Source organism: Lissotriton vulgaris, chromosome 6, assembly GCF_964263255.1.
Source record: "Lissotriton vulgaris chromosome 6, aLisVul1.2, whole genome shotgun sequence".
Classification (NCBI taxonomy): domain Eukaryota; kingdom Metazoa; phylum Chordata; class Amphibia; order Caudata; family Salamandridae; genus Lissotriton; species Lissotriton vulgaris.
Genome location: NC_141694.1, coordinates 1389291659 through 1389319279, shown reverse-complemented (window position 1 = coordinate 1389319279; position 27621 = coordinate 1389291659). Strand labels below are relative to the sequence as shown.

At 45.4% G+C, this 27621-nt stretch overlaps 1 protein-coding gene across 4 annotated transcripts in view; it reads right to left on the bottom strand.

The window, feature by feature from the left end:
• The window catches only part of PPP4R3B (protein phosphatase 4 regulatory subunit 3B), a 381773-nt gene that overhangs the window by 273972 nt on the left and 80180 nt on the right, over nt 1-27621 (bottom strand). For all 4 annotated transcript variants that reach the window (XM_086927499.1, XM_086927500.1, XM_086927502.1 and 1 more), the window contains exon 2: nt 18725-18780. In XM_086927499.1, the coding sequence (XP_086783625.1) occupies nt 18725-18780 (56 nt within the window). The remainder of the gene's footprint in view (nt 1-18724; nt 18781-27621) is intronic.

Sequence of the window (27621 nt, the reverse complement as noted above, 5' to 3'; positions counted from 1 at the left end):
AGGGATATGGGTCTATAACATGTAACACTACCACGGTCACCCTTCTTAAAAACAGGGACTATGGTGGAGGACCCCCAGGTTTTTGGGCAACCAGCCAAAATACCTGCATTTACAACTGCGGTGATGACTGGTGCCCATAAAGAAATGTTTGATTTAAATAGGTCGGGTGGTATACCATCGGGTCCGGTGCTTTGTTACAGGTTAATCCTTGTATCCCCTTTTCTACCTCCCCCACTGTGAAACACAATACATTTTCGTCAGAAAAATTAAAAACAAAGTCTGCTTGCAAATTGTCACTTTTAAAAATTGTGCTGTAATGTAATATCCACTCTTCCTCAGGTATATTAGTCCCGACGTTAGAGTTTAAGGGGACATCAAACAAGGGTTTGTTTACAATGCTCCAGAACTTGGAGCTATTGCCCAGAATTGCAGGATCACATAGTTTCTCCCAGACACCGGCTTTTACTTCTTTTTTCCGGGCTGCCAGGACTGACTTATAATTAAATCGCAATGACTTAATAAGAACAGGATCTCTTGGGGTAGCCTTAAGTGCTTTTTTTAAGTCTCGGCCGGCCTTTGAGCAGGCTTGATCGAACCACCCTGGTTGATGTTCATGACGTCCCTTTATTGGAACTGACAACAATTGGCCGATTTTCTCAACAACAGTAGCAAAGGCAATCAGAGTCGCTTCGGGCAAAGTAGATGGGGAAACACAAAGATCTAGGTCATTACTACAGCTAATGGCAATTGAATCATACAAGGAGTCGCTGTTGACCTTTGACCACTTCAGGCGACGATTTCCGTTGATGGGATTTAAAACACCGTGATCAGGTCGTGGCTTCCTCTGGTCAAAAAGGTTGCCTCCGATTCTGATTGATAAAGGATTGTGGTCGCTGAAGGTGCTTGTTAGGATTTCAAAGTCTGTGGTTAAATCGACTAGATCTCTCGAAAGGAATATGTGGTCTATGTAGGAACCTTTACCGTGGCCTTTAAACGTGGGGACGTTGAACTGGTGTGAGTCCTCCAATGTGGTCATTGCGTCGGTTAGATCCTTTCCATCTATTAAGTTATTGATACAGGTGCCTCGGGGCGAATGATCAAAATGAAAGCCCGACCTCCTGTTGCAGCCTAATAGGCCAATAGGTGTTGTTTCAGGGTTGCCACAGGGATAAGCATTAAAGTCTCCAGCAATAATGATGTTTCGAGGTAGACTATCCGCTTTTGTCTCTAAAAGGTTTTGTAGTTTGAGGATATTACACTCCTTGTTTGATGACACGGCGTTATAAAGGTTGATAAGTGTCAGTGCCTTTTTACCATTCCTGAGCACTAAGATTTGAATATGCTTGTTGTCCGATGCTCTGGTTGTAACCTGGCAGCTGAGTGCAAGGCTTATGTAAGTTGCCAGGCCCCCTTTAGGTCTTCCGCTATTTGATGGGGTAGCTGGTAAGAAAAAGCTTTGAAAGCCCTCAATATGTGCATTTGCATCTGCTAACCAGGTTTCTTGGAAGCATAGAATGGTATAATTTTTTACATAGGCTAACCACATAGGATCATTAACCTTAACGGCTGTGTTCCAGGATAAAAGATGTATGGAGCGTTGTTCGGTGAGGCCCGAGCCTGTTATCAGGGTCTGGTCTGCGGAAGGAGAGATTACTTGAACCCCGTGGTCAGTTGTTAGGTGTTCTTGCGATGCATTACTAACAGTTAGAGGGTTTTGTGCATCACTGTGCACTATGCACTGGGTTAAACTAGTGGCACTTGGGTAGCTGCGCCCACTCACATTCGATGCGATTACTTTAAGTTGTACTGGAGGTGTTATCCTAGGCGCTTCACTGATCTCCGGAGATGAAACACTTATGCACTCTGGACGCATACTTGATACTCTGGAAAGGGGAGCTGCCTTAGTTGTAGGTTTAGCAGGGATAAGGTAGGAGGATGGAGATACGCTTTGTCAATCGATCTCGTCTAAATAGTCGATATTATAGAAAGCGTCATACCTGTTAGAGATAGGTACCCCATATTGTGTGTCTGGGTGTTGGGGATGTGAGAAGAGCTGCTGCTGTGGACGGGTAAAAGGCTCGTTTCTCTCCTGGTATCTACCGTGATGGTTGTTAGGTCTGCTCTGCCATGGTTGTTCATGCCTATAATCAATATGGTTTGTTCGAATATATGGGCCATTAGGCAGTGTATAGGCCCCTGATTGGTTATCAACCATCGGCTCACGCAGCCCCTCCTGTCCAAAGACTGACTGCACTTGAGTACGACGATGACCATTGTTATTTGGATAAAAGTAACTTAAAGCCATGGTACGGATCAAGCTGCTTGTCACACCGCTTTTCCAGCTGCTTACAAAGCTGGCAGCACGACTATCCCTAAAGGTTACCACTATACAGTCACCCTCGGTCGATTTAAATCTGTTTCCCACCCAGTCTACTCTTCTTACCTGTGCAATATGTCCAATGATATGTTTAGGAATCGGTCTGTGAGTTGTGAGCCAGTGGCTCACCTTATTTTTCAGGTCCCCATGAGTTTCCACCCTATCCCCTGTTAATTTGGGTACCCCAATCATTACAATGGTGTACGGGCTACATTCAGGTGGAAGGTTAATATGAGGTGGACTCTTTACTACCGGCGGTTTTGTCGTGGTAGTACCTATTTGTTTTGAAGATGTGCCCTGTTTAGGGGATTTGGTTATTCTCGTTTGTTCTACCTGGGTAGTTGCAATTTTGGTTGGGGAACTTTCTGCGGCCCATTCACAGTCTTCTGTCTCTACGTCTTGTGAGGTTTGAAAGCTACTTGGTGTGGCTGCCACTGGGAGGGATATGATGGTACCGCTATCTTGAGTTGTCGCTGGGGTGGTTTGAGGAGTCTTTGGCTGGTTTTGCTTGCTAGCAAGGGTAGGGTTAGCTATGGATTTTTTTGTCCTGGGATTTTTGTTACTAATCAAAGTAAGGGAGTTACTGGCTGGTGTGAAGGTAGAGGTTGATTGTGATACCTTCAATGTTTTTAGCAAGGTGGATGTTGCGTCATTTTGGGCCCTTTCAAACTTCCCTAAGGCATTCTCAATGTTGAGGACTCTCTCACTGATCGGTAACAAAAGGGACTTAATCAAACTTTCAAGATCACTCAGAAGTGATTTTGTATTTATCTTCGTTTGTTCAGCCCCGGTTGTGGTGTGTATAGACGTATTTGTGGGTGCTGTCATTTCTATATTCAAGAACTGATCTGCGTTTTGATTGTTTATGAAAGGACACAGGGTCACCTTCTCTGGGGCAGGTTTAGCCAGTCTAAATGTAGACCAGACATCTTTAGCTGAGCTAGGATGTTTGGCCTTGAGGTGAGATTTTTGTTTTTTTGTAATAGATGACTTGGGTTTACCTCGTGTACCAGTTGACCTGGTTTTGCTCTTTATCAAGCGACTGACTCTAGTAACCGGTTTTGTCGTTGTGGATGTATAACCACCCGAGGAAGGGGCTGCTGGGTGTAAGTGAGCTATAGGTGACATATGGTTGCTACTACCGTTTTCACCGGTAGGTGCAGAACTATTGTTCCTACTGTTGCCTGAAGGTGATTGCAAGGCTGTTTGCGTGTTGTCTCTTGTTTGGGGACTGGGAAGCCCTGTAAATGACAGCGTTAAAATAGACTCCTCAGAGTTTATGGTGTTATCCAGAATGTTTATGTTACCAGTAGTGTGTAAAGAAAGGTCGGGGAAACATAAATCTGGAGTAAGTGAGAGTCGTCTTTCGGAATCCTGAATAGCATCCGCCACGACATTGATCGTTTTTTGTAGCATTAAGTCTATGGCGGTTATTGTTGGAAGAGGGCTGTTGATGACATCTTTCAATCTGGTAGCTGATCTTGTGGTAACTGGGGTATTTCGACTTTTACTCATCCTCACGATGTTTTTACCAATTGTATGCAATGGCACTGAGTAAGGAGGTGATAGTTTCGTGGGTGCTGAAGTTATTAAATGTTGTTAAGCGTTTACCTTGGTTGAAGACAGCTGGACGAGATCTCAGGGGGGTGGCCCCGTCCCGGCCTCCTCGGTCCCCGGAGGGCCACAGAGGGCCCGCCCTTTGCCCAGGCTTAGCCCGGCGCTGCCCCGCGCGCTCCCGCGACGCGGGTGTTAAAGGCTGTTTTTAAGCGCCTCCTGGCGCGCTCCGCCTCGACGCGACTTCCGGTCGCGGAGGCTGCTGGGAAGTGTAGTCTTTCCCTCACCCCCACTCGGCGGCAGCACAGTTGTTGCGAGGCTGCGGCGGGGGGGGGAGGTACTCGACAATGGAGCTGCGGCAAGGTCGGCGGCAGTGGTGGTGCTCCTGAACGGCTCCGCTGGCAAGGATAGCGTCTCTGCTCCTGGTGAGATTACAGGCTGTTTGATTGTTACCCAGTGCTCTGTAGATTAAGGGCTGCTTTTAAGCGCCTCCTGGCGCGCTCCGCCTCGACGCGACTTCCGGTCGCGGAGGCTGCTGGGAAGTGTAGTCTTTCCCTCACCCCCACTCGGCGGCAGCACAGTTGTTGCGAGGCTGCGGCGGGGGGGGAGGTACTCGACAATGGAGCTGCGGCAAGGTCGGCGGCAGTGGTGGTGCTCCTGAACGGCTCCGCTGGCAAGGATAGCGTCTCTGCTCCTGGTGAGATTACAGGCTGTTTGATTGTTACCCAGTGCTCTGTAGATTAAGGGCTGCTTTTAAGCGCCTCCTGGCGCGCTCCGCCTCGACGCGACTTCCGGTCGCGGAGGCTGCTGGGAAGTGTAGTCTTTCCCTCACCCCCACTCGGCGGCAGCACAGTTGTTGCGAGGCTGCGGCGGGGGGGGAGGTACTCGACAATGGAGCTGCGGCAAGGTCGGCGGCAGTGGTGGTGCTCCTGAACGGCTCCGCTGGCAAGGATAGCGTCTCTGCTCCAGAATAATTGCTTCTTCTGCCAGGGTTCAACACTGTTTCCTCTGCGTCCTTTGACTCGGTATCCGCAGTTCCTCTCCCGCTTCCTGCGTACGTGACAGGTTCAGGGGGTCAAACGCTGTGTTTCCTTCTGGATATCACACAACTTCAAGTAGAGGTAAACTGACTGTTCTAGTACCCTGCACGCCAAGCACAGGAACTGGTGCACGATATGAGGGGCTGCACTCTTTCTTGTTCTCCACCATCTCACGCACCAGGTAACCGACTCGGGGTAGCCAGCCAACTACCGGAATCTGAAGAGCAGCATCAGATGTGGAGGGCAAATGTTCCTTTGCTAGAAAGTCTCTGGTCTTTTGTAGGTCCTGTAATACAGCAGAATGATCATCTACGTCAAAGGGTGCGGCAGACGCCACCATGTCTAAACCCTCAAGGTCCGGAACAAACCTTTTTGATGCCAAAGAGCATTTCGTATGGGGTCCGCCCACCCAGAGACCTTCTAGGGAGATTATTAAGTGCACGTTGAAAGCCGTAGATGGGCCAGCCAGTTCTTGCCAGTATCTAAAACCCTAGCTGTCACTGTCAAGAATTGTTTTAAGTCACGGTTCATTCGCTCCACAACACTATTGCCTTCAGGCCTGTATGGAGACGAAAATTTTACCTGGAACCCCATTGAACCCATGGCATCCTTGTAAGCCTTAGAGGCGAACAGTGGACCCTGATCCGAATGAAGGATACCACATGCAAAAATTCCCACAAAGACACGCAAATCCCTGATGACAGTTCGGGCATCAGCACTCCGCTGCGGCCAGACCCATATAAAGCATGTATACGAATCCACTGCAACTTAAATGTACCTATACGCAGTATCCGGTGAGAAAGAACTGCAGGCATTCAAATAAACACACCCAAGTGGTTTAATAGATATATACAACTGTGTCTGGGGCGGGCGCGCAGCAGTTGAAGGTTTAATCTGCTGGCAAATGTCACAATGAAGGACATTATCATGCATCTGTTTGTACAGGCCCCGCCACCAGTAATGCTGCTGTAAGAGAGATACAGTAGCTGAAATGCCGGCATGCGGCGAGGCCATGCCCTCGTGAGCTGCCGTTATCAAGGTCTGCCTGCGGTCCGCGTAGGGAATCAATCTGTCACCAACGTCGTTACTTCTCACATAGGGAACTTTATCAGGACTTAAATGATAAAAGTATTTATAAGGGAAACCTCTTGGGTAATTCCATCCCTTCTCTGTCGCGGCAATAGCTGCCAAGATGTCATCATCAGTTTTACTTACGGAACGTGTAACTGCTGCTACTACATATGTCGCCACTGCTGTCTTGCTGCTTCATCAGCAAGACTGTTACCAACAGCATGTATCCCCACGCGCTGGTGACCAAGAGTATGAATTACAAACACGAGCTGCAGCAGTTCTTTAAGCTCTGCCACTCGAACCGATAGCATTTTGTGTGTGAGAGTGTGTGTGTGTGCACGTGAGAGCGAGAGTATGTGTGCGTGGGAGAGAGAGAGTGTCTGGGAGAGAGTGTGTGTGTGCGTGGGACAGTGTGTGGGAGAGAGCGAGTGTGTGTGCGTGGGAGAGAGAGTGTGTGTGCGTGGGAGAGAGAGAGTGTGTGTGCGTGGGAGAGAGAGAGTGTGTGCGTGGGAGAGAGAGAGAGTGTGTGTGCGTGGGAGAGAGAGAGAGAGTGTGTGCGCGTGGGAGAGAGAGAGTGTGTGCGTGGGAAAGAGAGTGTGTGTGCGTGGGAAAGAGAGTGTGTGTGCGTGGGAGAGAGAGAGTGTGTGAGAGAGAGAGTGAGAGAATAACAAGAAGCCAGGCAGCCCGGAAGGCGTCGCAACATCCTGTCCGAGTACAAGCAGAACGGGGACACCAGCCATCACTTTCGTAAATCCAAAGCAGTCTACTTCTTGATAAATGCCTTCCAGTTTGAAGCACCATCAAAGGGCTGTTAAAATCGGATGCGAAGTATACCCTTATTTGTGAATTTTAAACACTCTGGCATTGTCAACAAGCATTTACAATGCAATGGTCTCGGCATTATTAAAGGTAGAGCTATTGGCATTGCTCATGGCATTTTTTTTTTAATCATAAATAAATGGCATTGTCATTTACATTGCCAATAGCTTAATCGTTAAATAAATGGTGTTGTCATTTACAATGCCAATAGCTTAATCGCTCGCAAATGCATGACCTATTGCATTTACACCAACACAGAGCCACACACACACAAAGCCACCCACACACAGATATAGAGCCACCCATGCAGAGCCACCCACACATACAGAGCCACCCACTCAGAGCCACCCTCACAGAGCCACCCACACAGAGCCACCCACACAGAGCCACCCACACAGAGCCACCCACACAGAGCCACCCACACAGAGCCACCCACAGAGTCATTCACATAGAGCCACCCACAGAGTCATTCACATAGAGCCACCCACACAGCCACCCTCACACACACAGAGCCACCCACACATAGAGCCACCTACAAAAAAGCTATCCACACAGAGCCACACACAAACACACACACAGAGCCACACACAAACACACACACAGCCACACATATCATATATCATATATCTCATTGGTGTCAGTGCTCAAGATATTTCTGGATTCATCAGTAGCATTTGACATTTCCCATCATTAGATTATTCTGATTACGTTCCAAGCTATTGACATTGTAAATGACAATTTTTTTATTTATGTGTTGGTTTTGAAAACGGCAAAATAAATGGCATTGTCATTTACAATGCCAATAGCTTAATCTCTCGCAAATGCGAGACCTATTGCAGTGTTCGTGCAATGGTATTGTCCTTGGTGAATCACTGGTTCACTATTCACTATTCTAAGATGGCTGAGATATTGCTTCTAAATGAGTCGCAATGTTGGCACCTTAAAACAATGATAAACTATACACTTTACCATTCCAAGATGGCCACCCAGTTATGTTTACCTTATTCTTTAATGCAAAGCATTTTTTAAAAACTTTTTTCTGCTTTTGTATAAATGTATCTTGTATATGTTTGCTTACATGGAGTGTGTGTTTTACTAATCATTAGTGAAATAATGAATTCAGGTGAGTGGGTGAATGCAATAATGAGTCAGAGAATGGAAGGATGCATGTGTGGAAGAAAGAGCTACAGGGCACATGTGAGATGAGTTAGTGAATGAGTGCCTAAACTCATCAGAGACTGAATATGCACGTTTAGTTATAAGTCAAACAGTGGCATTGCCATTGCCGGTTTTCAATAGAGAGCACAAGCATGCCTCAGAAAAGTTTGTTTCACAGCATAGACATCTCAGCAGGGCTCGTGTATCTTAAACTGAACACCACATGAAATTCTCATGTGCGGGTCTAGGCCTTCAGTTGGAGAGTACCAGAATGTTTCTGCTGTACTTTCATTTGGACAGTACAAGCACTTTTCCACAGGGTGGGTCTACTTCGATGGCGCTGTGCTTTCAGTTGGACAGGGCCAGCGCATCCGAGCAGGCAGCTGAACTTTTCAGACTTTACCTCGACTGATGTCCTTTAAATTAACCATTTGCTGCCCTCTCAGCGGAGTTTCCTTTCTTTCAACGGGACTGAGCAGGCATGCTGCTCTGCTGTTAAATAGACAGTGCCATCTCTTTTAATAGGCCTGCTGTACTGGGGCACTTCCATTGTCAGCCAGGCAGATGTATCATAGCTCAACAGCAGAAGCACCTTTTCTCTTCAGGCACGAGCAGGGGGAGCGAAGCCTTGAGGGGGGTGAGGGTGAGGGTGAGGGGGAGTGGGTGTAAGGGCGGCGGGGGTGGGGGAGATTAAGGGGTGGCTCAGTGGACAGAAGTGGCGATCAAGCGACAGCAGGTGGGAGGGAACTGGGGGAAATGTTGGTCGTTCGGATGCAATAGGGCTCAATTGAGGTGCTATACCAGAGAGTTCGATCTGAATTGGGGGTGCGCAATTCTGTCATGCACAGAAGCTGGAACTATCTACACCGTGCAATTCAGTCTCTGGATGGGCAGCTCTTGACATCAAAGATTGATGCGTTGTTCTGACTTCTGTATGGACGATACCACAGAATGGGGCATAGGCAGAATCCATGCTATATGTTGTTAGTTTTACAGAGCACAACCCGTGCCCAAGGATTTAAGATCACTTCACAACAGACTACGTTGCACATTGTTTTGCAGCAAAGGTTTCTTCTTCATGGTCGTGTATGAAAGTGCTTTCAAGTGTGACACCACTTGCACGAAAGTATCCCTTTTAGTGAGCACTTCAGTGCAGGGGTCTGTTGTGCCCTTTAATGTCTAAGAGTCCACGTGTTAAAGAAATGCACTTTTTGAACTTGACAGTCATATTTTACGTGATGTTTGTTGCATGGTTCGCATGACGCATTTTCAGGGCTCGGGCTCTGCGATCCAAGCCAGACCCTTGGTTCGCCCCCCCTTACTCTGGTGGCTGGCCCCCCGCAGGAGGTGACCCCCGCCCCCACGCCAAGGTCGTCTGCTGCACCCCCCATGCTTAGGAGTGAAGCAGTATTTTCTTTTGGTAATGACTGTGCTGTTGTGGTGTTTCATTCTTCGCGCGTCACAGCATCAGAGTGACAACGTGGATGTGCCGGCAGAAAAACTAAAGATTGCCTAGATAAAGACATGTTTGGTTTTAGTTTCCCGTGGCAGACACGGGCACTGCACTTCACCGGGGAAGGCTGGCACGGACTCCCTGAAACTGGCACTTCCCGGAAGTCTGAAGCGGGCAGTGACTGCAAGTGTCTGGCAGGAGCGGTGCCAACGCCACACGCTCCAATAAAATAAGATTTGTTGAGCAGCAACACTTTTTTTAATCTGATGAAGTGCAGAAGGCGAATCTAGATGCAAACGCAGTGCAGGGCTGTGTGCGCAGAGATCCTAGCTGGAGAAAAGAAAGGAATTAATCTTTCCACGTATCTTGTGACGTATTTCAATTGATAACGTGATGCCAGGGGTTTAATTACTCGAGGGTGTGGGTTTTGTGGTGTAAGGTTGTTCTCCTGAGAGCCTACATTACTACAGTAAGGTTTTCTTTTCACCCTCATTATGTAACCCCTCCCTCTCTATTGGGACGAGGCCAACTTTATATGTGTGGGACGGGCTTTTGTTAACTAAAACAGGAGGTGTGATGGGGGGAGGGGGCTTTTCAACTTTTTGGGAAGTGGATGTGTCTGTGGGTAGCGGCTGCCTCTTTAAGTAATAAATTGAGGAGGGGTGAGGGGGTAACGAGGAGGTAATGTCCTGCATCCGCTAAAGTCGCTAGGTTCACTGCGTGACATATAGCGCTAGCAGATGCTTCGCGGCGCTTCCACAAAGCAGCGCAGCAAACGAGGAGCAATGAAAGCAGGAAAACTCGGCGCCTCTGGCCACTATCTTCACGCGGACTTCGTACAGCGCCTCAGAGGGCTGCAAAGCGCTATAAGTTAAAAGGCTGCACCAACCAGAGAGAGAACTGTGGAGACGGGACCGACGAATAGGAGAAGGAAAGAGTCGGATCCAGGCTGAGAGGAAAGAGGACTTAGGCGCCGGACACAGTCATGGGCAGAGTCGGGGGACAGACGGGAGAGGGGCTCCTCCCTTCTCAGCCGCACATCTCCTCCCGGCAGGGACCCCCGCGCGCACATCCTCCGCCCGGGGATGCTGCTGCTGCGTGCATGGGAAGCAGGAGGGGGAGGGGGAGGCGAGAGCGCGACGGAGGAGGGCAGAGGGAAGGGAGGAGGCGAGCGGAGCCGAGCAGCTCCTAGGGAGGAGTGAAGTGGACCAAATGCGGTCCGATGTGATTTTTAGCACGACGGAGGAGAGCTGCAGCGCAACGAGGAGGGCAGAGGGAAGGGAGGAGGCGAGCGAAGCCGAGCAGCTCCTAAGGAGGCGAGCAGCTCCGAAAACACCACCACGTTTCTCCGAGGCAAGGAGAAAATGCCTTGGAGAAACGCACGGCCATTTTCGGATTTGGGGGCGTGTTTTGCTGTGCTGAGTGACGGATGACGTCACTGTCTAAAGAACAGCAAAAATTACGCCCCCAAATCCGAAAAGGACGGGGCTACATCGGAGTGATGGATCTCTCCTCCAATGGCTGGCCTCCGTTTAGAAAGCCAGCCAATTGAGGAGAGGTCGAGTACAGAGGCGGGTTCAAGCTCCGTACTCAAAATCATTAATTCTCTGACCGGAAGCTGGCAAGCCAGCATTTCCGGTCCGAGACCTAATAAAGCATTCTCATATTGATTTGCCTGGGAGAAAAAAATGGAAAGCGAGCGACAGAAATCATAGCCAAGTGGAAAGAGCACCTGTCTAATCTGTAGTAGATTATGCTCTCTTGCATAAAAGCGTCGGATGTCTCACGCCAGAGCCGCAGATTTTGAAACTGAGCAGAACCCTGTGATTCTGGGCAAATCACCTCATTTTTCCATGTCTAAAAAACAAACACAAACTAGACCGAAAGAAACTGGAGGAAATTACACAAAGGGAAGGGGAAGGAAAGAGAGACGAGGGAAAGATAACGAGACAGAGAATGAAAGATGAGATGAAGGAAAAAAAGAAAGGTGGTGAAGGGCGTAGCGACTAACGAGGGAGAGAAAACATAGAAGGGGAGAAGAAAATGAGAGAAGAGAAAAGGAGGGTAGAAAGAAAGAAAACAGCAGCATGTCTTATTACCAAGACTGAGAGACAGCGGAAGATTAATGAGAGAGAGGGCTGTGAAGAGGGAGAAAGAGAAAGGGCGAGTGAGAGAAAAATCAGAGGTAAATTAAGCGCACTCTATTAAGAAGCAGCAAGCCAAGGGAAGTTATGTGGGCATTAATGAGAGGCCACAGGCTTGGAGGGAGAGGATATGGGAGGGGGAAAAGGAGGGAGAGTAAACATAAGCGAGTGTGTGAGGGAGAGTACATGAGAGGAGGGAAGAAGAGAGCGCGAGAGAGAGGGGGAGACACAGGAGGCGAGAGCATATGGGCATTGCTGTGGAAGGGTGGGTGGGCGGGGGAGCAGCAGCCTTTGATGTCTGGTGGTGTGAGAGACATGTTGGTGTGCGAGAGGCTAAGCGTGCGCCTGGCGAAGCTTCACGCTTCACTAGACAACATGCATTGGGAGAAACTTGCTTGTTCACGAGGGTTGTTTCAAATACAATAGTTCAGAGCTATAAATAGCTCGACCTAAAAAGGGAAAAAACAAGGAGGAATGAACAATTTCTTCTTATTTGCCTGCCTCAAGAAGGCGCTGGGTTAAAAGCAACTTCCTGTCTACAGTTCTTTGTAGACATGGGTAGTAGCATGGGGAGACCCATGCATCATCCATAGAATTCCCCTTTGACGCAAAGTAACTTAAGGCAGAGCATTGCACAGCTTTTGGTTACTTTTGGTTACAATCCAGTGTAAATTGTGATTTGCATTGTATTGTTAATACTAACAAAATACTTTGGTTGATTGACTGAAAAAGTAATGCAAACACAATGTAGTCTTTGCAAATATGGGCCATGTTTTGAAAAGCTGCATGCAACGGTACCCTTAATCCACCATGATTGTTTTTTCGAGTTTATTCATCATGCTTCCATTGGCATGCTATCATACCTTCACTATGGAATTTGCACATAGGACTTTAAATATTGTTAGCTAATTTGTACTGATCACCAAATTCTTTAATATATCCCTTATTTTCCAACGGTTCTTGAGATCATAACAGATGCAAAGTGCAACAAGCATTTGCAATGCAATAGGTATTGCATTTGGGAGAGTTAGAATTATTGGCATTGTAAATGTCAATGGTTTTTATTTGTGTTAAGAAAACCTGCAAAGTACAAAGCCCGTGTTAACGCACCGTTTGCAGGTTTTCAAAACACATCAATAAAAGGAATTGTCAATTACAATGCCAATACCTCAAACTCTCGCAAATGCGAGACCTATTGCATTACAAATGCTTGTTGGTAAACGTATACAATGTCTCTGCTGGGTCGCCCCACCCCTCACAGGCCTACACAAGCTGCAGCAGACCCAAGCCCTTACTTTGTACTTGGACCCCGCCTTTTCCGTAAGTGCGCAGAACATCAAGTAACGGGAGCACTGCTGGCCCCGGACTTGCTCTGGAGATGCTGTCTGCGGATGAACAGGGCCTATGCCTCGGTTTCTGCTGCAGAAGGTCGGCAGCATAAGGGTAATGGCCTTCAACTCCCACTGCAACTTCATAATGCCTTAAGGCATACAGATTATCTGTCAGCTTATTCCCGCCTGGCGTTTGCTGAACTCCACAACTTTTGTGAAAGAGGCGGGCTCAATCAAAAAAGTGAACCCTAGGCTCCCCCATCCCAGCGAGCATAAAAAGGCAAAGGGTGGGCCTATCAGTCGAACAGAATAAGAAATCTAAAACACAGAAAGGCATTAGTGGAACAGAATAAAAAAAATGTGAAACATAGAAAGGCATTATGCACTTTTTAAATATCAGTGCAGTACGAAACAAGAGTGTCAGTTTGGGTTATAAATAAAGTAACTTCGCTCAATATCATATTACTGCGGTTATTTTGAAAAGTAAAAGAAAAGCAAATCGTTTTGTAAGGGTTAAAATGTGAGCGGGGAGCGCAACATAGTGAGGGCCCGCCATGCTTTCAGGGCCATGGGGCAGGAAGGAGTACTTTTCACGACAGTGCTCTTGCCGTGGAATGTAAAAACAGCGCACAGGACCTCTAACACCAACTGAAATTTAATTAAGCGAGCTGGATAAGCTGTGCGAAAGAAAACAAAGGCACCCTACTGGAAACACCATAAAGCGGACACCGCGTCAGATAAAAACACAAGCTGCAAGAAGGTTATGGATGGGGAGTGGTGTGTGCGGGCCGCCATGAAAAACGGAAAGCCCATGGCCCTCTTAAAAATATATATATATATATATATATATATATATATATATATATATATACATACATACATACATACATATCTATCTATAAGCGAAAGCGTGCATGGAGCGCTCAAAATGAAAACGAGAAGGGCACGTAATGATTTATTAAGGGAAGCATCCCAGGAGTGGTGTGTATGGGCCGCAATGTAAAACGAAAAGCTCATGGCCCACTGAAAACAAATAATGAAAGTGGCGCCGAGCTGAAGAAAATGAAAAACAAGGGTTGCCACGCTAAAGCCTGCTTTAAAGAAGCAGTGATGTGTCATTAAAGAAAATAGTGCTCTCAGAGTACGTAAAGCAGAGGGTATAACAGAAGTAACAAGATCTTGGCATTGCTGTGGGGGGCGGGAGCGCATTGCAATGCGGTCTGATGGCGGGGAGCAGCTTGGGAGGCAGCATTCCATTGCGGTGCGAGCCTGATGGGTTTGGTGTGTGCGGGCCGCCATGCAAAACGGAAAGCCGGGCCCTCTTTAAAAAAAATATATATATGAAAGCGTGCATGGAGCGCTCAAAATGAAAAAGAGAAGGGCACGTAATGGTTTATTAAGGGAAGCATCCTAGGAGTGGTGTGTATGGGCCGCAATGTAAAACGAAAAGCTCATGGCCCACTGAAAACAAATGTAAGTGGCGCCGAGCTGAAGAAAATGAAAAACAAGGGTTGCCACGCTAAAGCCTGCTTTAAAGAGGCAGTGATGTGTCATTAAAGAAAATAGTGCTCTCAGAGCAAGCTCTTGGCATTGCTGTGGGGAGGGGGGTGGGGGGGGCGGGAGCACATTGCAATTAAGTCTTATGGCGGGGGGCAGGGGAGCAGCTTGGGAGGCAGCATTCCATTGTGGTGCGAGGCTGATGGGTTTGTGCATGCGCGTCTCACACAAGCGCATCTCATGAACTGCACGTTATCCAAGCTTGTTCAAGAGTTTGTTTCGCCTTCTATACACTCGGCTAATAATCCATGCGGGATATAATAGCCGAGACCTAAAAACCCAGCAAAGATTGTAGTTTTTTCAGAGTTGTTGGAGTACACAACTGTGCGCATTTCTCTCAGAAGTGAGATGCTAAACCCCAATCTTCATTGTTGAGCTCATAGCCCAGGAACAACACTGTACTCTGCAATGTGTGATTTTGCAAAGTTGAATTTATAACCGAAGTCCACAAACATACAAATGATGCGGTCAACACGACAGATGCGGTCATAATTAGTCTGAAATAAATATCATCAACATACGAGCACGCATCAGGGTCAAGTCCCTCTAAAGAGAGACTGAGAGCGGCAAAGACGCCCGGGCTGTTCTTATAGGCCATGCCTAATCTTCTGAACTGAAATTGTTTTCGGCCTGAAGTAAAAGCTGTCCATTGACTACAAATAGAGGACAGGTTATGGCTAAAAAAGCCATTGGACATGTCATGTGTGGTCTTAAACCCTTTACGCACAAGACTATCCACAAGGGCAGAACTGTGAGTATTCTGTACCGCACAGGTCCAACAATGAGAGTTCAAGTGCCGGTAATCCAATACCAAGCGGTACGACTCATCAGGTTTGGTCAGAGTAAAAAGAGGATTATTCATCGGTGACACACAGTTACAATCATACCTTGATATACCAATTGTTCAAGGATTTCCGCAACGGGAGCTTTCGCCTCGCGCCACATGGGATATTGGGGTTGTGGCTGTGGCATAGACCGCAATAGAATCCATGTCTGGGTGAAAGTTAGTCCCATCCACATTGCGTATGGTACAACGCCAGCTAGCACTGTACCCCATTCTTCAGCAAAATGCAGGCCCTGCTCCTTCGGCACACTGTGCGCTTAACTAGGGAGGATCACCTCCTCCCCTCTTGGAGCCACCAAAACGAAAGTTCCTTGTTAAGAAGTGAAAAGTCTTTTAAAGACCAGTGAAGTAATCTGTCTTTTTAACAAACAAAATGATTAATTAGTAGGTCGCATCTAGTTCCTATGTGGGAAGAGTCAGTTTAGAGCGGAGCAGGGTCAAAGCTCAAAGCCCACAAAGCCCCCAAATGCCGAAAGCCTTAGCAAAATTGCTGAGCGCATCAAGCGCGGGCTGTTTGTAAAATTATCAGCATGAACTAAGGCACATTATGTGCATGTTACCATAACATAGTTCGTGCAGTCCAAATAAATAAAGCATTAACAAACGCCCACTAACTGTATTTTTGGCAATGCCCTCAATACAATGTATCTAAGGGGAGAGTCGTGAAATAATATAGATTTCAAAGTAAGAAAAGGCTCAATCCTAAACTATGGTGCTCAATAGCGTGACTTATTTTAAATCACAGCAGGATTATATTTTAATGATAAAGGGCTTTTCTATTCGCGGTATGTTTAAGAATGTAGGACTGTGAACAATTAATTGTGGCTTGCTCCCGTCAGGCCTGGTGCTAGATCAACCCTCCCGGCGCCCTTCTGGTGTGATACAGCATCAATCACTCTTAAAAATTCAACTTGACACGTCTGTCTAGGCTGAAATCGGGGAGACCGTAAAATCAGCCCCGTTAGCACCTATCATTGACTGATTGCCTTTCATGACCAGCTAGCCTCCCTCTGTCCAAGGGGGGAGGTTTGTCACCGCGTGAACTCTGCCTGCTCCCCTGCTCCAATTTCTGCACTGTGGGCCTTGCAATGAAGTTTTTCCCAATTCAAAAATGATCACATGCAGTTTAGAAAGCAGTGCTGGGCACAGACAGACATGCTTTTTCAGGCAGCATATTACTCTTGTCTAGTGCATAATTTGAATTGAGTTGCTTCCAGGTGTTTATAGAGGGGCACAATTGGGTTGTAGCTGAAGGCAGTGCGAGATTCTCTCAGTGGGACAGTATGGTGTTCAGTGTGGGAGAGGATGTGGCACTCTGTGCTGATGTAGAAACTGCAAGGCTCCGAGACAGATGGCTTTTGATAGCACTTTTAGGCTTTTTTGGGACATTCGTTGAATGGCAAAGTTTTCAGATAAATGTATTGTGTTGATCAATAACAAACGAGTGCATGTGTGCATTGTCAATTCACATAAATGTGGAAAAATACTAGCTGCAGTGTAGTCTTTTACTTGCGGAAAAGAGTAAATGTGAATAAATACAGATAAAATGCAAAAATAAATAAATATGGATAAATACAGACTGAAATGGCAAAAAAAAAATACCATAAAAACGGGAGCCCGGATTATAATGATAGTGGAAACTTGTTTACCACCCTCTCCAGCTAGGAACTACGTTTAATAGTAATAGAAGGTCTACTAGGCTTGATTGAATGGGGAACCCCATACCTCCAAGATCAGCAGGAGTGAATCACATCACGATCTGCAAAAGTTTGCGGTCTCTGGAAAAGGATTTTCTCCAAGTGCTCTCATCATGCATGCAGTGCAATATTAAAGGAGCTAGAATTTAAGTTAGCTGTTCAGATTCATGAGTCATGATGGGATGAAGTCTTTTTGTTTTTAGGAACCCGGATTGTATGTTATTAACTTTTGTATAGCTCTGATTAATTTTATTGCATACTATGAATGTTTATATTCCTCAATATATATTGTATTATCATTGAACTACGTCAACTAAATTATTGCTTATGATGAATGTTCAATTTATATTTTCCTGGATACGTATTGATCTTGTAATTGTAAGTGCCTTATCTCTAATAAAACAAAATTTTTTAAAAAAAGAATTTAAGTTAGCTGCAGCTGTGCGCATGTTGTGTCTAGAGCGTGGGCCGATCAGCCCGAATAACAGCTAACATTGTTATGATATCCTTGGAGGCTTCTGCACAAACTGTGCAGACTGAGGTCGCGATGCAAGTCTAGGGATGTTGAAAACAAGCCTCTCTCATGTGAAGATTTTCAAACAGTCTAACTTACAACAACAGTTACATGCAGTGTCGTGTGCAAAAGCTGCAAAATGACGTTTAAACGTCCAATAAGCTTATGCTAACATATAAATGTGTGCACGCAGGGCCCTGCTTTCACCACACAAATAACATACCCCACAGTATTATTTATCAGAGCCAACAGTAAGCACATCTAATATTGGGCCACTCACAAAGGCCTATGTACGTAAAAGTTTAAATGGCAGAAAAATAAAGTAAAGCAAATCACAAATCTGCCATGGGGAAAGGAGTGGGGGGCGGACAGGATTTTCATGTGTGGGGTATTCATCACATTTACCACCAGGACCAACAATACTCCAAATGAATTGCCCCTGTATATAACAGGAACGCACTGGTAAAGTGGGTAGGTCTGGCCATGGTAAAGGTGCATATATAGATTTTTTTTGTTTGAAAACATAATCAAATTACATACATACACAAACGAGTTCAAGCAGCACACTTGCCACAAGAGCCCTGACGCTCAAGTGCAAAATTTTTCCAGCAGCTGTGCACATGGCCAAGCAAAAGGTCAGATTTAAATTCACTTTTGTAGTGGCAACCTAATCACCACAATTCGAGTTTTTTGGTGCTAATGTGTCCATATGTATACAAATCCGTAGCACAAAGTCCTTAAGTGAGATATCAGTCACAGTTGTTGCAAAAACCTTAAGTATAACAAAGAGTAAAATATTCCACCTGTCTACCCTACATCAGACAAAATGAGAAGCAAACTAGCACAGTGATATTCAATTCAGGGAAACTTACTTTCTCAATTAAATCATTTTCAAAAGCACAGCATATGCATATTATAAAGTTCAAATGTATCGCAACATCAAAAAATCCTGCAATTAAAATGAATGTTTATGCACAAACTTTAAATGTAGTACACAATCCTAGTCAATTTTATTTCACAGAGAGCCAAATTAAAGTAGTGTCCAAACCAAAATGTAATATAAGATTTATTATTTTAAAAAACAAGAAGAAATACATAGAAATAATGAAAATGAAAGATAACTGGTTAGGAGATTATTTAATATACAGAAGAAACCGAGACATACCTGTTGTTTCTGATATGCAGTGTTGGCATTTATTTTGGATTCTAGAAGTAGTGAGCCTGAAACATAAAACAAATTGCAAAAAATTAATCTTTATGCTTGTGGGGAGTATTATTCAAGCATAATGGCTTAGAGATCAAAGTTTCTAATTTATTCATGAGTTTACCAAATAATTCACCACACAATATGAACTTGGACAATTCACCGTTGCAATGTTCGCTATTTGGAACCAATTTTGTACACAATTTACAATGACTGTGAAAGGGCTAAAACAAAGGGATTGAGGTTGGAAGCAGTAGCAGGTACGGAAGGCCATTGAAAAAGGTGAAGCGCCTTATCGGGTGTTCCATAAACTGTTGGACTTGACATTACGATGATATGGAGAGGATATTTATTTAAGGCATGTGTGAACAGTATAAGGTGATCAGTGATCGTGTAGACTCCTTTAACATTTTAAAAGAACATGGTAGGTTTGCCAGTGTTCCAATGGAGTACCTTTGAAAATGGTCCAAGTGGGGGTAAGGGGGAGCATTCACAGTTCCACAAAAGAACAAAATGTTTTTTCTACAAGTGTTTATGTGGATTAATCAATGTGTTCAAGTTGGTAACCATTGAAAATAGTTCATGGAAGGTCATGCAGCCCTCATGCAAACATAATATGGTAACACCCCCAGAGGAATGGACAAGATAAAGGATTCTTTCAAATGTGTGACGATCAGCAGAGTTGGGCGTAGACTGATTGATTTTAGTGATGCAAGCTACACAAGACACCCATGACTGGGATTTCATCACAGAGTTAACTTGCAGTTGAAAGGTTTGTAAAACTTTTGTTAATGATGGTTGTTCTGGAAAGAAAACTGATATTTCCCCAAAAAGAAGTTGTATTATATTAAGCAAAATGGTGAAGGGTATGTAATTGACTTACAGGATGTCTAATGGTTGATTTCTTAAGGAGGGGATGCTTGCTGGGGAGGTGGGAGGATTAAGGTAGGGAGCTGGGTTGAAGAAAGGTTGTCTGGTTTTATTGTGATGGGAATGATTGTTTTATCAGAAGCTAAGAATATAAAGAGAAAATTGTTGATCGGAGAAGATTGTTGCAATACAGAAATGCTGGCATGTGGAAAGATTCGGTCAAAGAGCGTTCTGTGGTGCAGATCAAAAGACACTTCATGAAGGAGGACAGTGAAAAGACAAAAGCATATACTTAATACACTTCTATTGATGAGGATTACGGTGCCACAAGGCCTTTCAACCCAATGTCCAAGAGAACAAGACATGGGTTGAAGTCCAGTAAGGCAAACGCCAATAGTCCACCAAAATGTATACTTTCTTGCATAAGCACTTTGCATTCAGGCAACTGATTGTGAGATTGTTTTTCGGATTCGGGGGCATTTTTTTAAGCTGCTTTCTATTTACTTTCTCTGCTCTTCCCATTGGCTGGAATTTTACCTTCCAACCAATAGGAAGAGGAGAGAACGAAAACCACGCCCCCGAATCTGAAAAAGACTGCTTCCTCCAAGGCATTTCTGCCTCGCCTCGGAGAAACGTTGACGTGTGGAGGAACCTCTCCTGCTTTTTGTGAATGCACACGCAGTTATCTTGTCCTCATGTTTCACTACTGTTGCTATTGTGAAGCGCTCTGACACCTTCGGGTAAAGTCCGAGCTATATAAAAACGCATTAAAAAATAAAGTAAATAGCAACGTCATGTGCACACTTCATTTCACATACTGGTGGTTTTTTTTTGATTTTTTTTGTTTTTTAATTTCTACAACACATCGATGTCCCGTGTTAAGCCTTCATCCAATCGATTACAATCGGCCAGCTCTGTCGTCGAATGTTTTTGTGCAACGCATGCTCTGCTTTTCACGTATTGGCTGATAGGGATGTTCTTCACTCCTACCGTGCCACCAGATCCACTCTAGCCATCCTTGAAATCGTTGAGTATTTTTATTCAGAATCAGAATAAGCTTTATTCGATATTCTCAAGGATATCATGAAAGCATTCATTACATTGTTTAAAAAGAAGGACTACATTTCGAATAAAAACATGAGCATAAAAACAGCAAATAAAACATATTTCATATTAACTATGTTTAAAAAGGTAAGGAAAACCAAGGTTTAAAGAAACGCAAAAATACATAGGCTATCCTATCGAGTTCCTAAATTTAAGCAATAATTTCAAGAACTTTTCCATAGTGCATATGACATCTCTGTCCTCCAACTGTTGTAAACGGTCAAAGGCATCTTTACAAGACCTCAAGCCCCATTTCTTCAATAGTGGTCTCAATAAAGATTTTCTAAGGGCTACATAATATTTACAAAACAGTATGGAATGAATGTTGGATATAAGTGAAATGTCATCACATGGGCAGGGGCACAAATTTCGAGTCCAATCATTACAAGAGGGAAATGTTATTAGGCGAAAAAAGGAGCCCAGTCTAAGTCTGGAGAGAAGCATTCTAGTAAAACAAGGAAAATCAGTGGAGAGGTAAAATTGAAGCCCCTTAGTCAAGGTAATCCTTTGGAAGTCCAGGATTGTTTTCTTAAGTTTTTGAGTAGACCACCTCTTGGCTTCCAGGTGGTCCATTAGGAGCTTCCTCAAAGCTTTCCTTGAGATGTGCTCCTAAGTCAAAGGGTCGGTATAAAATTCTGGTCGGCCGATGTCGCTAAACATACTTTTAACATATGCCAACCACTTTGTATGTTTCGTCCCCTCCAACTTTTGATTGTCCAAAATTATTTCACGATTTAATGCTGTCTTAGTAGTAGTCCAGATCTTATAACACATAAGAGGGGGCTCGGTTTTAATTACATCTGAAATAAAAAGGTAGCCCCAACTCTATGTGGATCATATAAGTTGATGTTGACTTTGGTATCCCTAATAGATACCTTAGAAATTGATTTTCCACTATCTGGATGGGCAATGTGTTATCGATCCCCCAGAGACCGGCCCCATAGATTACCGTGGAGACACATTTAGCTTTGTAGATGGTAATAAGCTGCTTTACCGGTCTCCCCCCCCATTTTACTGGCAAAGTCTCGAACGCCCCAATCGCTCTAGTAAAAGCGAGTTTCCTAGCTTCAACGGCACACTGCCATGTCACCTTTCTGTGGACGCGAATGCCCAGATATGGGAAATGTTCGACTGTACCTATTTTTTGTCCTCCGATGAATATAGGACAAGGAATTTTCTTTATTCCCTTACTGCATGCCATGGAGAATGTCTTACCAATATTCACTTTCAGACCCCTTTCGTGCATAAAATGTGTAAATGCTGTGACTGCTCTTTGGAGTCCCAATCCTGTTTGAGACAATATCGCCGCATCGTCGGCATACAACAGGATTGGCACGGCGTGACCCCCCACTTTCGGATAGTCACATTCAATATTTTTCAGATGGTCACCAATGGCATTTATATATAAGGAAAAAAGCAGGGGGGCTAAAATGCACCCCTGCCTCACCCCTCTAGTAATAGTGAATTTTGGAGAGCACTCCCCCCTCAGTCCAAACCGCACCCTGGCCCCCGCATCTCTATACAAATTAATAATAAAATTGAGGATAGATGGATTCATTCCCAAATCCTCCAGGACTTTCCATAGCTGTTCATGGTCCACGCAGTCGAAAGCCGAGCTCAAATCTATAAATGTTACAAACAGGTTACTCTTTTTTGCCTCCACATATTTTGACATAAGGAAGTATAGATTCAAGCTCTGTTCAACTGTGCCCCTTCCAGTTCGAAAGCCATATTGTAATCTGGAAAGCACATCTGCCTCCTCAGTCCAGTTCTGGATCCGTTTTAAAATAATACGTCCCGCAACCTTCATTAAAGAGTCAAGCAAGGAGATAGGCCGATAACAAGATGGTAAATGCCTATCTCCTTTTTTGTATATGGGTACCACAATGGCCTCTGCCCAAGTTGGAATTTGACCATTAGCATTCGCAGAGTTCAAGGCAGAGGTTAGTAATGGGGCCCAAAAGTCTATTTCCGCTTTGAAGATATCCACTGGGATGGCATCTGGGCCCGGAGCCTTCCCAGCAGGGCTCTCTCTTATAGCGAGCGTGACCTCCTCGCAAGAAAAGACAATATTAGAAAGACCCTCTCTCAGAGAATTAGAGGAAGGAATGGGATCCGATGGAGAAATATTAGGAGATCTGGAATTACTGTAGAGCTGTTGGAAGTGAGCGGCCCATGTCTCTCCATCGATTGCAATATCCAACCTCCTCTCAGGCATTATGACCCATGGGAGTGGGGTATTTACAAACTTCCAGAATGCTGAGGAATCGCGGCTTTCACAGGTTGCCAAGCTTCTGCCTTTAGAGATTTTTTCCTGCTCTTTATAGCAAGGCGGTATCGAAGTCTAGTCGGACGTATCTCCATAGGTGACTTTGGATTCGAATGTAAAACTTTCTTCAACGATTTTAGGGCTCTAGTGCAATCTTTGTCAAACCACCCTTTAGGTATGGTATGGCCTGGCTTGAACTGGCGTGTAAGAAGCTTTTTTAGGCTTTCCTGTATTTTTAAGAAAGCTTCGCAGATTGTTTGAGGATGTATAATCGGGGACAAACACATGTGTACCTCATCCCACCTCAGCTTCAAAAGGTTTTTAAGAAGACTAGCTGGATCAATTCTTTCCCATTTTAGGGTATAGCCATTTGTTGCCCCTATTTTAATAGGTTGCTCGTAACTTATAGGGGGATTATTATGCCGATTTGTGGAATGCAATAACCAAATAGAAAGGGTCAGGGGGTAATGATCGCCATATATGTGATCAAGAGTGGCCCAAGAGGATATAAGGGAAGCATGAATCTTTGAGAAGAGAACAAAATCAATAGTAGAATTTGCAGCTCTTCCATAAAACGAAGGTTTAAATGGTCTCGGTGGAGAGCATATGTCATTTGCGAATGCTAAATTAAAAGAAGCTATAAAATGATTCAATACCTCCCCTGTTTTTGAATGAGAAAAACGGTTTAAGATGTCATCATCAAAGCCTTTTTCTTGGGTAGGAGAAAACTCACACAGGCCCCTTGAAGCGGATTGGCAAGTATAACAATTAAAATCACCCATAAACGCAATCGCACATTCACCCCCACACCGTTCTTTAATTGTAACAACGTCATGGAGCAATTCTTGTAGGACTGTCTCCAAACCCTGTAGAGGCATGTTATTATAAAAATTGATTATTAATAGACTCAAAGATAGGCCTATTTGAGTGGCGATTATTTGGTAGGAATCCCCGAGGAGGTGTTTCCGAATCCTTAATCCTATACCAACACTAACATATATACACAAACCCCCCCCTGTGTCTGCCTTGCGTGCTCTCCATCGCTGGTGAATGAAAGGTCTGGAAACCCAATAAATGTGTCGGGGTTTGCACCCAGGTCTCCTGGAAACACAAAACGGAGAATGAATTAACCACATCCAGCCATGATGGTTGAACAATTTTTGAGGAGATGCCAGCCACATTCCAACTGAGAATCTGTAGTTTGGAAGATGTCGATTCTCAGAATGGGTACCAGAAGTATTTAAAGTATTTGACTGGTGGGCGCGAGGCAAGGTAGTTAATAGATCCATAATGGTTGCCCCGCTTACTAGCCCTTTTTCTCCTAGGTTTGTGCACCGGGAATCACCGCTTGAGGATGATACGTTGGAGGATATGCCAGGTGCATCCTCCATCCCATAGTTACCCGCATCATGTAAGGAGAGTCATTCAATGTCATCCAAACCACAAAGTGGAGCATAGGGATTATAGCAAGGAAGATTCCATGAGGGAGTTATAGGTGGTAGGTATTGGTCATAACCGGCCGAGTCATGTACAGGGAGTAGAGGAGGTATATTTTCCATGATTCCATGCCTAGGGGGGTAAGAGTTATAAGGTAGTCTTTGGTGCCGAGGGAAGGAAAAGTTATCGTAGTAGGGTTTAGGACGAGGCATTTTACGGGGCATTAAAGCTTCCGGGTAGAAGTAGGATAAAACTTTAGGTGTAATCGAGCCTTTATCGAAGTTTAAAAACCAGTCCCTAATATGCGCGATGACTCTGGGATCTTTGAAGGTGATAATTACTACGTCGCCCTTAATGCCTTTAGGACGCACTCCAACCCAGTTAGTTCGTCGCACAGTGATGATTTCGCCATTTATGTGGGGTGGCAATGGCCTGTTGTTTTTTAGCCAATAGATGACTTTATTCTTTAGGCTATTGTGGTTTTCATAAGATCCTGATGATAAGGGCGAAACCCCCGTTAGTACAATAACATTATGTGAAGCAGCAGGAGGTAGGTCCACGTTTCTTTCACGTGGAACTCTTGTGGATTTAAGACCAACCTTATTCGTGTCCGGTGTGGACTTTGTGTTCCCCATTCTGGCAGATTCCATAAGGGAATTTATTTGGGAAGACTGTAGCTGAGTGTTTAAAGGCGGTTTTGTTGAGGCGGAGGGAACTTTATTAGCTGGCTTTGAGTTAACAGAAGGGGTTAGGGAAGTTTTTACTACAGGTGTATTTTGAGCCTTAGTAGTGATTTTTCCCGCCTCCTTTATATTAGATAATTTAACTATATCTTTATTAATTGTGGCCTTTAAAGTAGGACCTTCCATAAGGGTGTCCAGTTGGGCACCTAATCTCTTAACTCTCTCAACTATTGGGAGTAATAGGGCTTTCAGTAGGTGTTCCATCGCATCTACAAAGTCTTTTATGGAAGGTGGAACATGGGAGGGAGTTATTTTTACAGGTGCATTAGGTGCCCCTTCAACTATTTGAAGTAGTTCTTTTGTGAGTGAGTCTTTAGAAGGCAATAAATTGCGGGTTGAAATATCTTTGTTTCCCCTACCTTTTCTCCTGCGTTTTTTCGGGGGTGAGCGGATAGTTTCCGGTTTCTTTTTTGGGGGGTTGATAGCAGTCGATGTCTGCGGGGCCACAAGTAGAGGAGTACAAATTTGAATTTGCGTTTGCTGTTCAACATCTAGGCATATTTGTGCCCCGGTGATATTTAAAGTTGCATGCTCAGAAGCCTTGGAAGTTTTGGAGGTATCGAGATCGATAATTGAATTACTGCTGGGGAGGTGTAGATGGAGTTGGTGGGGTTGGATGGCAACGGATGTATCGTTTTTTGGGGACGAGCGGTCCTGGAATATTAAGGGAATATTCTCCGTATTGAACAGATCAGCGTCTATATTTTCCATAGAGGCGTCATCCAGATGTGAACCATGGGTAACCTTGGGGGAAGAGTCAATTACGATATTTTTAAGTTTCTCGATGGAAAGACGACGAACAGCCCGGCGCTCTGCCAGAGCCATATCTCTGTCGACTTCAGTAATGGCTCTTGAGAAAAATTTATCCAATGGACCCAAGATGGAAACACCTACCCTAGGTGGAGGATCCAGCACAATAGGTGTAGACATTTCTGGTGAAATAAAATGATATACAATATATATCTAAATGACCAAGTATGAAGTCTTAAACGTTAAAAGGGTATGCCAAGCCGAGCCTTGAATGGCCTTGGAGGGCCGTAGAGGGCCCGCCCTTTGCCCGGGCTTCGCTCCTTGCTTTGCCCCGCGTGCGTCCCGCTTGCGCGTTGGGTACTTCCTGTTTATAACGGGAGGTGGGCGGGAAGAGGACCAGCTGCGGCGAGTCAGCAGACGCAACGCCCGCTGGTCCTCACAGTCCCGCAAGGGCAGAAAGAAACTCCAGGCAGCTTCTCTCAGCGGCGGTGATGATTCCACTAATTCCCCAGTGATGTCTCCATCGAGCGGCTCCCGCGTAGCGGGGGCCACGAGGAGTGGTGAGCGGGATGTAGAACGAACACCTTTAGTCCTTTAGTCGGGAGGGAAGCAGGAAGCACGTTGACCCTCTCTCAGCGCAAAGCAAAGCACTAAGGTCCCCACCCGCAGTTCTAGAACACCAGGCGGGAGGGGGGCGGGAAGAGGACCAGCTGCGGCGAGTCAGCAGACGCAACGCCCACTGGTCCTCGCAGTCCCGCAAGGGCAGAAAGCAACTCCAGGCAGCTTCTCTCAGCCGCGGTGATGATGATGATGATGATGATGATGATGATTCCACTAATTCCCCAGTGATGTCTCCCTCGAGCGGCTCCCGCGCAGCGGGGGCCGCGAGGAGTGGTGAGCGGGATGTAGAACGAAGACCTTTAGTCCTTTAGTCGGGAGGGAAGCAGGAAGCACGTTGACCCTCTCCCAGCGCAAAGCAGAGTATTTTTATTGTTTAAGGTTAACGTAATGCGGCTAGCTGGCAGCCAATCCGCTCTTGCCACACTCTGGGTCCGGGTGTGAGTGTTGATACTTCCGGTGATCTCGGGTCACTGCTTTCCCTCTTCTGCAGAGTCCAGAGCTGAGGAAGCGGTGGAGCTGCAGTGACAGGACCCACGTCCCCCTAGCCTGCTGAGTCGTTCACCATGGCCCGCTTCGCCCTTCTACTCCCATCTGCCTTTGCCCTGTTTTTCGGCGTCGCCTCAGCTTCTGACAAGCTCGAGTTCACCAATGACAACTTCGAGTCTGAAACTAAGCAGCGCAGCCTCATCCTGGTGGAATTCTACACTCTGGTGAGGAAGAGCAGTGTGTTGTGGTGGTGAAGGGTCGAGATGGAGGTGCGGGGTCAGGAGTGGAACAGTCTGGGTTTCCCCTTCCTAGCAACTCGTGACAGGTGTAGGCTAGGTGCACTTCAACTGAACAACCACACGAAATGTTGAAGCAAAGTTCAGTGTCGCACACCGGATATTTTGCGACGTAGAGTAATCTGAGAATGCAGGTGAAAGGGAGAAAATAACTTCATCTTTGAGTGTAATGAACAGCCTTTGAAATGACCATGTAAATATGCTATTTATTTTCAATAAAAAATTACTGAAATAAAAAAATAAAAAAAAGAAATGCCTGCATTTACGTAAGACGTCGGACGA